We start from the raw sequence: 12245 nt of genomic DNA, 5'->3' as shown, positions 1-12245 counted from the left end.
CAAGGGGTTGGTGACATTGGAGTGGCTCAAGATGATTGTCCCGAAGCTCAGGTTGGAGACAGTTGGCAGCACCTGTGGAAGGAGAGAAGAGGATGACTATGCTGTCTGGATTGATGAAGGGTGGCAGCATTTGTGAAGGTACACCAGGGTTTGTAGAAAAACACTCAGGGTGTATGGACAGGACTAAAACACAATGAACTTAGATAAGCACACAAAAGAAACAGACGGAAGTAATGAATGAATGGATGCTAAATCAATCAATAAATCAAGAAATGAATCAGTAAATCATGAAAATTCATACGCCAGCCATAAAGAAGGTATCATATACCCATGATATGCACAATGCTAATAGTTTGGTGCAGTTGGCTCTTCATTTTAAAGTGTTCTTTCCTTTAATGGTATTCCTGTTTGATGTCATCTCAATATAAATATCTCAGTATATTTGAAGGTTCAAACTCGCACTTATTGGCTGCAGGAGGACCGACCATTATTCGTACAGTTTTGTGGGAATGATCCTGACACACTTTTAGCGGCTGCCAAAATGGTTGAACCAATGTGTGACTATGTGGACATTAATCTAGGGTAAATTTCTGTTTGCTGTGAGGGAAGTTTTAGTTTGCTACTTTGTGTGCCATCAACATGTCCATTGAAGTAATCTAAGCACATGACATTTATAAATGAAAAATTGTGGAGGTTCTCAATTTGGTCAAAGGATGAAGAGATGGGTGCAGTAAAATGTAGCATTCTTTCCAGATTTTTGTAAAGCTCCAACAGACAGCTCCCTGTCAATTTTCAGGTGTCCTCAGCGTGTTGCAAAACGAGGCAGATATGGGGCGTTCTTAATGAATGATCTACCACTTGTCCAATTCATTGTAGAAAAACTTGCATCACATCTGCTGGTTCCTGTTTCTTGCAAGATTAGGATCTTCCCTGATCTTGAAGACACGCTTTCATATGTCCGCATGCTTGAGGAAGCAGGCTGCTCTTTACTAGCAGTCCATGGAAGAACACGCTATCAGAAGGACAGCAAGAGAATAAGGGCAGATTGGAATGCCATTAAAGCAGTTAAGGAGGCTGTTGGGATTCCAGTTTTGGCAAATGGAAACATCCGGTGCCTTGATGATATTAATGATTGTCTGAAAGAAACTGGTGTGGATGGAGTCATGTCAGCAGAATCTCTACTTGAGAATCCAGCTCTTTTTGCTGGCTATAAAGTGTCAGAACCTACTGTTTATGATGGAAGTAAAGATCACAAGGACAAAGAGAGGTCCCTAGATCAGCTGCGCTTACTCTTAGAGTATGTTGACTTAGTGGAGAAGTATCCCGTTCGCCCTCGAATGGTACGCTCACATGTGTATAGCATGCTTGGCCCCTGGTTTAGGATACATAGTGATGCAAGGGAGCAGCTTAACAACCAATTTTATTTATCCCGAGACTTTTTGGAAGGGCTGGTGCATGATCTTGCCAATCGCAAGGAAAGAATTGACCTTGTGCCTCCGAATCTATGACACCTGTCCTAAATGCTTTGTAGGACCATCTATGTTGGTGGATGAAGGATCTCTTGGAAGTGGACCTATCTTACTTCTTAGCAAATGGCCTTTTGATGTTTAGGTGGAGGCATTTCCTCCCCATGATCTTTCTTATATTGCAATTTGTTGTGTTATAGTTTTCACTCACTGATTTTCTCATATCTCTCACTGATATGATCTACACTACACCTAAGAAAAAGAAATACATGAGTTGATCTGCTATGTACTCATGTCCCAATGCAATATTGATGGTACATAAACAGTATCTATGTATCAGGCGATGATAATTTTGAAATATTGATGGTTTTGGGTCTCCCATGGTTTGTTGCCTGTGATTGGGATAGCTCAAGTTTCTTGTTGTGGAGGATTGCTTTGTATTAATATTCCAATATAGCATTGATAATACATAAGCAGCAACTCGCCATTGCTCTGTACTTAGTTCATTGCAATGTAGCATTGATGGTATGTAAGCCGCAACGTGCCATTTTGCTCAGCAAACAGGTTACCACACATTAGATTGAATTGAGTTTATTATGAGTTGATACTATCTAAAATTTAATGGGGACCATAGGCATGCTCTTGCTTCACACAAGCAGGTTACCGTGTATTAGATTCAATTGTTTTATGAGTTGATACTGCATAAAATTTAAACAGGGGCCTTAGGCATGCTCTTGCTTCTCTCACACAAACATCGTAAAGTGCACGCCGTTATAGCATTATTGTAGCATTGACTGACTCCAAAACCAAGCTTCACGTGATTCATTAGTGCGGCAGAAGTAAGTTTGTTTCGTACGATGAGCAGGATTGGGATACCTGAAATATTTGGACAAAGAAGGGGATTATTGACATCCTTACGGTCTGGTTAAGAGAGTAAAGCTTATCATATTGTGTATGGCCCTGGCCCTTGTTCATCCCACTAAACATAGTACGCGACCCTAAGAAAAACAGTAACCTGTACTAAGAAAAATTATGAGGCCATGAGATGTAGGCAGCGATCAGTGTTTTGATAGGCATATCACGAATAAATAATCGTTATTTGAAAGGCGCCATAGTTCCTAAGCTAAAGCTCATTTCACTCGTCTCCAGCCACGCTCATGGCCCTCACGACTGCTAATCCATGAGTCAGAAAAAGAGTTTGCTACAGAATTTTAAAGCCATAGCTTAGTAGCTTCTAATTAAACGACACTGCTTTGGCACCCATTTGTAGCTTCTCATTAAACGACATTGCTTTGGCACCGCATGGGGTGCCAATTGCTTTGCCATGTAGCATCGATGCTGCATGCGCGCGCGCGCGCGGGTTTAGGCACACATCTGCCCGTGTTGTACGCTGATTGAACAGGAGATCAAGAACCACACAGTAATTATCCCACTTGTGGGCATCCATTATCTATATGATAATGATAAGAAACATTAGGCAGCCATATGATAATGATGAGAACTTCGAATAATGAAGCAATCAAGGTTCATAATCCATCTGTTTATAATTTCATCACGGCTATGTAGTGTCCATGAAAAGTGTTTTCTCAACCAAATTAAGGGCAAAGCTTTCAAGTAGTCGGTTTGGTCCTAATCCAATATGATATCAGTTTATACTCGAAATTGTTGGGCTGGTTTATCATCGATTTTGGAGCTATGGCATGCACCGTGCTTACACATTAAGTTTTTTACAGCTTCCCATGTGGGAAATGGGGATCTTTTTACTTGTTTTTCCCTATAGCATTCAACATGGTGAGCTTCTCCTCACAAGGCACCGCACACCTACCTAGGTGTGGCTGAGGGCAGGGGATTGTTGGCCTCGCTTGGCAATCCCCTACCCCTAGCGGCACCTAGCTAGGTGTGTGGCCCCTCCCATGTTTTAGAAGCTCATGATTAGTTAGGTAGGTTGGGGACAAGGAATTGTTGACACCCACCTAGCTAGGTATGCAATTCATACCTCACAGAAGCTCTTGATGTCATAATTCATAGTGGCAATTTGTCTAAATTTGTATATGGGATCAATTAAGATTCTTGCTTGTGTTTGTAAGATATGTTATCTATTGGATATTGTTGTGTACTAAGTATTTTTATTATTGCCTTGTCTGAGAAGAAACCTTGATTGTATCGTTAAGGCATTGGTGGTGATGTGATTAACATATAAGTATTCAACAATAATATTAGGCTGGCCTAATGATTAGTTGAGTTGGTGCCATCATATGTGGTCCTTATGGAAGTGAAAACAATAAGGTTTATGGTGATAGCACATCTCATGTTGAGAGGAGAGTCTAGAGTTTAGCAATTGGCACATGTTTTTGATCTCTTGCTTGGGTGTTTGTTGATTTGTTTATCATGATTTGATCCATCTTGCAAAGCTATTGAAGATAGTAAAGATTTTGATGAGAAAAGCGACTATTGTACTTATATGTATATGGTGCATATTAACATGCATCACATTTAAACTCAAATCATGCTAGGCTAAAATACTATGTAATACATGCACAACATCTGGAGGGTGAAGCCATATGTTACAATCTATATCTATACTATCTATACTATAATATAATTGGCAAATCTACTAATGGATCCTACATGGCAAGCAAACAATGTTCTCAATTTTTTTTCCAAATTATAATAATCTTGCATTTAAAACGTGCTCTCTTTTTTTTCTGAAAAGACTAATTGTAATAACAATTGTGAATGAAAATATGAGTGTTACAAGCAGACTACATGTACAACAAAGAAAGTGAAGAAATTGTAATATGCCAAGAAACTAGATCATCATTGGGAATGATGCTTCCATGGCTAAACTATTAGTGAAGATGATCTTTCAATCGAGCTATATGATTTCACACTTAGGAATGAGAAAAAAAAAAGCATTTCTAGATAGTCCAATTATGCTAGCACTCCCAAAAACACAATGTGGAAGAAAATCTTCACATGTGGTTATTATGTCAAAACTTGCTATCCCAAAAGTTTCAACCAATGGCAATAAAACACATCGATATGTACTCTTTCTTTTGCTCTTCATAGCTATTAAACTGCCTTGTATTGTAGCCTTCATTGGCTAGGACAAAGGAATCATTCTATAATATGTTTTGCTTAGGACTTTGATTTCCTTAGCTTTTTTATGTGGTTCAAACTATTTAATAGCTTAAATAGCACATTCACAAGATATTTTTGTGCCTTCATTTTGCATTGCGCATCTTTGCTTGTGGATGTTACTTTTAATGTCGTTTCATGGCTAAGTTTGAGTTTGACTCGCATTATAGCACACTACATGTGGTGGTCAAATACAATGTATAGAAGAGCAATTGATCGGAAAAAGTTTTTGACTGCATAAATAGTCTCACCTAGGAATGGAACCACTTTCCCTCCTACTTAAGCTATTCTTGAGTGTAGTTATAAACATAGCAAAGTTTATATTTATACTATGAATGAAAAATTGAGAGAGGGGGAGGACAAGTGCATAGTCTCTACGTATGCTTTGCCTAAATACAATGGTAATGTGCATTGTTTAGCTCATACCTAACTTATAATGCATGTTTTGAATGTCATTTTATCTCCAATGCTGTGTCTTGATGCACCAATTATTGAGCATTGAAGTGGCTTGTTTTTTTAGTTGATTTTTGTGTTTTTGTGAGCTGAATGGTTGGTTATGAGGGTTTCTTGATTGATTTTTATGGTTTGGAAGTGTTTTGGGATGGATTGAGTACAATTGAGAAGCTCATGATGATTTTTGGATGAGATATGATATTTTGATAGGTTTTATATTATTTCTGTTTAGTTTTGAAAGGTGTATTTTGGTTTTGTTTTGATCTGTCTTTTTTATTGACAGATTATGAATGTAGATGAGTGTTTTGAAGAGTGATTCAAAGTGAGATGGATGGTTTTTTATGGATTGAATTGATTTTAGCTAGAGCTATATGGTTTTTATGCCCTTTATAGACCTTTTGTGAAGTGTTTTGTTGAGCTTTTGTAAATCTTCTATTTTATTTTGTATGCTTTTGTGAGAGTGTTCTGTTGGATTAAGGTTTAGCTTGGGAATGTTTTGTAATCTTGAAAAGAGATGAACGAAAGCTGTTAATAGCTCGAAGAAGCAGAAGTAGCTAATGAAGGTTTGAAGTGAAGACTGAGGTAATAATGATAGTAGTGAGCTTCTAAATGTCATTGTAGTGTCTTTGGTGAGCCCTCATAGCAAGCATATCTCTTGGAAGAGGTATCCACAACTAAGAGAGGATTATTGAGTGTTATTCTTTGTTATTCCAATGTACTATTAACAGAGAGCATATATGATAGAGATAGTGTATGAGAGATAGCAATTTTCTATGAAGAAACATTGTATCTACATGAGAGAGATTGAGAGAAAGACTATGAAGACTATGAAGATGATGAAACATGAATACTTATGTGATGAATTCCATTCAAAGTTGATCACTCATTGTGTTCTTTTGGTTCTTTGATAGTTTCTATGAAGAATATGTTAAAGATTTATCGTGATAAATCTGTGGGAGATTCACTATATGATATTGTGTGAAGATTATTAGTTCTTGGCATTCTTTTTTTTCTTATGGTCGATTAAAGTACGAAGAACATGCTTGTTGATATGACAAGATAGATTTTTGCAGTAGTTTCATCATTTTCTTGGTGTTCCTCTTGGGGCTCCATGTTTTTTATGCGCAGAATGCAAAACTACCATCAACAAGCACTGACAAAGGTTGAAAATGGAAGCAATGGCAGTATTGAAGAGGAAAAAAGCAATGGAAGATTATAGAAATCCTACTACTATTGAAGAATTGGAGATATTCATTACCAAAGTCACTTTTTACAAGAAGTGCATTTCTTAATGGTAGAGACATGTAACTATCTTGATGAGGGCTCTATGTGACAGACTGATCCTGCTGTCTTTTGAAGCTACAAAAAGTTGTATCACTATAGCCAATTGTTTCTCACAAACTGAAGAGCAAAACGGACAATATCTTTCTTTCTATAGTGGAATGAAAGCCAAATTCAGAGACGTTGAAAATAAGAAAATAAAAGAAATGTTGGCAAGAGAGTCCTCCAGAGACTAAAGCCCCTCTGATTCCCTTCTGTTGAGTATAGACAAACTGAGTGGAGCCAACTCCTTGATGAATGACACAATCAAGAGGTAAGCACTAGAATGAATCTAGAGATACGTGAGAAGAGAGAAGGAAAAAATCAAACTTGAGAAGAAGCTAGCAGCAGAAGCCTCCTTTGCCCTTGCAATACTCTTTATAAAAGTCCCAATGACGAACCAAGGTCCCTTTCCAAGCCAGATCCATCTTGGAATTGTTGATGACACCAATGAATGTAGTCCCGTTGCTTATCTTTAAGGGAGAATACAATGAAGAACGCAATCTTTATCTAGCCGAGTTCATAGTAGTGTATATAGCCAACAATGCTAGAACCCTAGAGCATTGATTGGCGATATTGTCCACCACTTTCAAAGGCGCGGTAAATTAGTGGTATAAGCATCAAGAACTTTTGAAACATGGGATGACTTGAAGGTGGCCTTTCTTACCAAATTCGGGCACGAAGGTTTTGAAGAGCGAATGAAGAGGAGTTTATGAACTTAAGTCAAGCCTTTGGAGAATAGGTAAAAGTATATGTTTCTAGAATGGAATTCATACTGAAGAGATGTACTAACCATAACTTGGATAAAGGCATCTAGAAGGGAGTTTTTCTCTGAGGCCTACAACTAAAAGTTTATAAGTTTGTGGAGTTGAGAAGACTAATAAACCTACAAGCGGGGGTGGAAGGTTTAAGACTATATGATGAAGTGAAGCAAGACTATCGATGACCTCTGGAAGAGAAGTCTTACCTCCTCCCATGCCAAGAATGGTATACCCACAAAATACAATCCCAGGGATTATTCCCTACCCTTATCCTCATATGCAAACAATGTCGTAGTATAGTGCATCGAATCCACAGTGGTTGCTACTACAGACAGTACTTCCTCAAGTGATGGTTCAATCACAACAACAATGGCCTCAAACAGTTCCCCCAATGGCAACTCAACAACAACAATATAATCCTACCAACTAGAATCATCAAACCAAAAATCCCAACAAGAGCTCTAAATCAAAGTCAAAATAAAGGACCCTCTTATCCAACCAACCAGTTTATGTAGTGTGATTACAAAGAGTTCCCAAAACCCTACATTGAGTATTGTTATCAGGCGAGACATTTAGCCACTAAATGTACCCAAAGACTAACTATTCCCGTAGCCTTCTGTTCGTACTACCTAACAAAGAAGAGGGTATCTGCTCTCTGAAGGAGATGCATGAAAAAAGGAAGAAAGATGAGGAAGCAAGGTTTAACCAGCTAGAATCCAAGATGACAATCCAAGATATCGATCCAAAGCCTAGAGAGTTTGGTCCTAATTTTGGTTTAAGGATGTTCCCTGCCCAAAGTTAGAGAGGAAGACAATTTGCTGGTGGAGAGAGATCAGAAGTGGAATGCTACAGATGTGGAGAGAAGGGTCACATCTCCCCAAACTGTCCAAACCTAGAAGATCAGTGGACTACAAGTCCTTATGCAATCGATGCAAAAGAGAAGGCCACATTGCAAAAGACTATTCTACATACTTGGTGGTAAAGCCCAACTCTTGTGGTGCATCTTACCCTTTGTTGTTGGGAAGGCCATGGTTGTTTAAAGCATGAGCAAGGACTGATTGTTTTAAAGAAACCCTAACCCTAGGTAGGGGATCCAACAAAGTGGTGCTGAAGCTCTATAGTTTGCGAAAATGACATGGATCCACCTCCATAAAGGTTTCCTTTGACTCTTTCAACGAGGTTGCAAATGGAATATCGGTAGAAGAAGATGTCGTCAAACAAATTTTTCCAAAGAAACCAGAAGTACAATCCTTGACTATAAGCACTATAGGCCAACTCCCTGTAGAAGCAAAGTCATTGTCGATAGGTGAATACCTCCTACCTGAACCAGGAGTAACCTCTGAAGTTAATTCAGACCTTGAAATTGAAGCATGAGTGTATTGTTCCCTGTGCTACATGGCCATAATAGAACCACATATAGATGCAGAAGTAGGAACAAAGAGCTTGATCTTCTCCTACAAAGCCTATGTATAGAGGCAGAGACACAGTTCGAAGAGGGCGATGATGAAAGTAAAGATGCCGATTATGAAAGTGACATGAAACAAGCTATCCAACCAAAAGGAAGGCGATACTAATGAGGAGGATGTCCCCAAGGCCATAGAAGCTAAAGATCCCATGTTGTTGGATATAATGACTATGGTACCCTTTGGACTAATAAATGAATTTCATCATAGGAAAAAGATTTATAAGAAGTGGATTACGCAAAATAAGCCTTCCTTTAGCAATGGCTCTTGTCGTCCTAAACTACCCTTCTTGAGAAAGGATGATGATGATGTACCTTGCCAACAAGCACCATTCTTACAGCCTGAACAGAATTTAGGTGGTCCTTGTTATGTGGCATTCCTGGATGCATTCTCAAAAGATGAATTCTTGATTCAATAAGTAATTAACTCTTTTAAAAAATCCAAAATAGCCTTGATACCATTTCAACATTCTAAGGAGCCAGATGAGTCTTTCCAAAATGTCAAAGCTAGTTCTAGTGAAGCATCAGATGAGGGCACTGCTCCCTTGAAGGAGTATGTGACTTGTATCTAGAAGTAGTCCATGGGACCTTCATTCGAGAAGTGAAAGGTGAAATGAGGTTGGCTTTTATTGATGCAAATGGTATGGAAAGACATCTCAAAGTGAGCAACAACCTTCCAAAAAGGAGTTTGTGACCCTTTAGAACCTATTGAAGGAGAATCTTGATGTTTTTGCTTGGTTATCTTACAAAGACTTAAAGGGGATTAATCCCATTGTGTGCCAACGTCACATCAACCTAGAGCCTAATGCTAAGCTTGTATGGCAACGACAAAGACACATGAATCCAAATTACTCCATCCTGGTGAAAATAGAGTTGTTGAAGCTCCTAGGAGAGCTGAGTTCATCAGTAGCCAATAGTGAATGGGTTTCGCTCATCCTAGTCATACTTAAGAAGAATGAAAAGTTGTGGATTTGCAAGGAGTTTTGAAAGTTGAATTCTAAAAGAAAGGCAGCTACAACTTTAATGGATTCATAGAAAGTCACCATTAAAGAGCTGAAAACTAAGATCCCTACTTTAGAGGAGGAGATTCTATGAAAAGTTGTGGATTTGCGCGGAGTTTTGAAAGTTGAATTCTAAAACAAAGGCAACTACAACTTTAATGGATTCATAGAAATTCACCATTAAAGAGCTGAAAACTAAGATCCCTACTTTAGAGGAGGAGATTGTGTAAATAACCAAAGAGAAAAATTATTCTCTCAAGGAGATGATAGTGTTAGCTAGTAAGCTAGGTACATGTGAGGGTCAATTATAGTACTCTCAGGAAATTATAAAGTCACAAAAGAAGCTTATTAAAGAACTCCACAACAAAGTAGCTACCCTTTCTATTCCTCCTCCAACTCTTGTGGTATCTTCTATGCTTTCTTTTAAAGAGGAGCTTGACTAGTTACAACTAGTTACAACAAAAGCCTAAGTCATGTGATGGTTTCTCTGCTAAGATAGAATGCCTTCAACAATGCATGAACTATATCCAAGAAGATTTTTTTCGCCATGCTGAATTGTTGTCACCTCTGTCTCTTTCTGGATTAAGTATAATCAACACCTAGCCTTGTATATTTCATTGAGCAATGTGAATTTAGAACCTCCAGAGGATGGGTGGCAGAATTTGTGGTCTGCAGACTTGCTGAAATTTGTATAGATTTGTGGATGAGCTGATTTCTCATGAGATTGTTACTTTCTTTCATGTATTTTAAAGGAGATTTGCAAATCCTTGATGAGGAGGACATGAACATTTATGTGGATGATGTGCTTTTATAGGTTATCAATGTATGTACATTTAGTTGAGATGACTTTGGTAGATGGCTTGAGAAATTATCATCAGCGGACGTCGTGGTTCAGAGGGCATGCTTGGTATCCTCCTTTGGAGGATGGTGTCATGGATTCATGCCATCGACGGAATGTTTTTCATGAATCGGATATCTAGTCTTTACGCTCTCCAGTACTAATACATGTTGCAGATAATTCTTTGTTCACAAATTAATTCTTCCAAACTTTCAAATTCCCTTGTTTTATTTATCCTTCTAATCCCAATGATTCCTTTCCTATTCCCTCATTTCCTATGGTCTACCTTTATATATTTCCATTATCAATTCTAATCCAAATACAATTTTTATTTTATCTTTCACTCCTACAAACTACCCTCAAATTCCTAATTTTACTAGTTTTCCATTCATCGCAAATCCTACATCTTCTCCTACCCCTTATGAATCTCTTCCTATTGCTCCACCTATTCCCTCTTATCTTTTCAGCAGAGTCCCTTCAAGCATTTTTATTATCTTTTTCTCCTTTCCCATCCTCATTTTCCCTTCAATTATCATCCTTTTATGATATATCTTACATGCCTTTGCAATGTTCTCATATTATTCTAGTACCCCCCCACCTATTGCATATATTAATCTTCCTTCATAATCTGTGATGGATACTCATGGATATAATAGTGATATTCTCTGTCGATGGTAGTGGACGTTACATAATTGGCCTCTCATTCTTGGGTCTTGGGAGAGTTCATCAGCATGCTTTAACTCCTATGTTCTCTTTGCTCAAGTGCATGCTCAGTCTGAGGATATGTCTGTACATCTTACAACTCATTTTTGTTGGTATCTTGCCTTCATATATCAATATTCTAAATTGAATACTCAAAAAACAATACCCAACTTGCAGGCTAATCCTAATGAGAATGTCATAGTGGCTCAGATGGATGTATTGTATTACTTTGCATAGGCTTTTGCTACTAAATTCATTATCTTATTAGAAAGTATGTGTTGTCTTCAATGTCTCCAAAACGTACCTATATACATTGTAGATGAGAGCAAAGCCTTAGAACGTCTCAAGATTAGCATGATATTTAAGAAGAAATATATTTGTCCTACATAGCAGTGAAGTAGGTTTTTTATTGTATTTTCCTTTTAATGACAAATCTCCTTCTTCTTGCTCTCCATCTTTTGGGAGTATCTGCCATTCAGATTACATCATTTTAGTGTATATGTGAATTCTATGTTTTGTGATGTCTATGAGGCGTGCATATGTGTGTTTTATCCTTGTCATATGGAGATGAAGTTGAAGTTGAAGATGATCAAAGGTGGATGGTAATTGAAGTTCAATATCTTTTGTAAGAATATATATTTGCAAAGAAAACTCTTGTATCCTTTAATAGTTTGAGTACATTGGTTTAATTATTAAAGAAATGGTTCATAGTGATTATGGTTTTTCTTTCATATATATTGTTAGATCTAGGTTTATCTGTAGAATATATGTTAGGAATGTTGATTTGTTCCAGCTAGATTTCATGATTGAAGATGGTTATTTAAAACTTTTATTCTCTTTTTCCAAGGTCACGAGGACACTCCCTAATTAAGTATGGGGATATGTTGAAGGCTAAAGTGACTTGTTTTTTGAGCCAATTTTTGTTGTTTTTGTGAGTTGAATGGTTGATTCTAAGGGTTTATTGATTGATTTTTGATGGTTTGGAAGTATTTTGGGATGGATTGAGTATGATTGAGAAGCTCATGATGATTTTTGGTTGAGATATGATTCTATGATAGGTTTTGTATTGTGTTAGTTTGGTTCTGAAAGGTCTGTTTTGGTTTT

At 37.7% G+C, this 12245-nt stretch overlaps 1 protein-coding gene across 1 annotated transcript in view; it reads left to right on the top strand.

Moving 5' to 3' along the window:
- The window catches only part of LOC148037117 (uncharacterized), a 47544-nt gene extending 45667 nt beyond the window's left edge, over positions 1-1877 (top strand). The window contains exons 2-3 of the mRNA XM_087676051.1: positions 476-582; positions 797-1877. Of these exons, the coding sequence (XP_087532177.1) occupies positions 476-582; positions 797-1508 (819 nt within the window). The 3' untranslated portion in view covers positions 1509-1877. The remainder of the gene's footprint in view (positions 1-475; positions 583-796) is intronic.
- Positions 1878-12245: the final 10368 nt, after the last annotated feature.

The sequence above is a fragment of the Lygodium microphyllum genome, chromosome 4 (assembly GCF_053477565.2).
Source record: "Lygodium microphyllum isolate KBCC chromosome 4, Lygodium_microphyllum_v1.1.10, whole genome shotgun sequence".
Classification (NCBI taxonomy): Eukaryota; Viridiplantae; Streptophyta; class Polypodiopsida; order Schizaeales; family Lygodiaceae; genus Lygodium; species Lygodium microphyllum.
The sequence above is the reverse complement of the archived record's forward strand: the minus strand, read 5'-3'. Positions and strand labels throughout refer to the sequence as shown.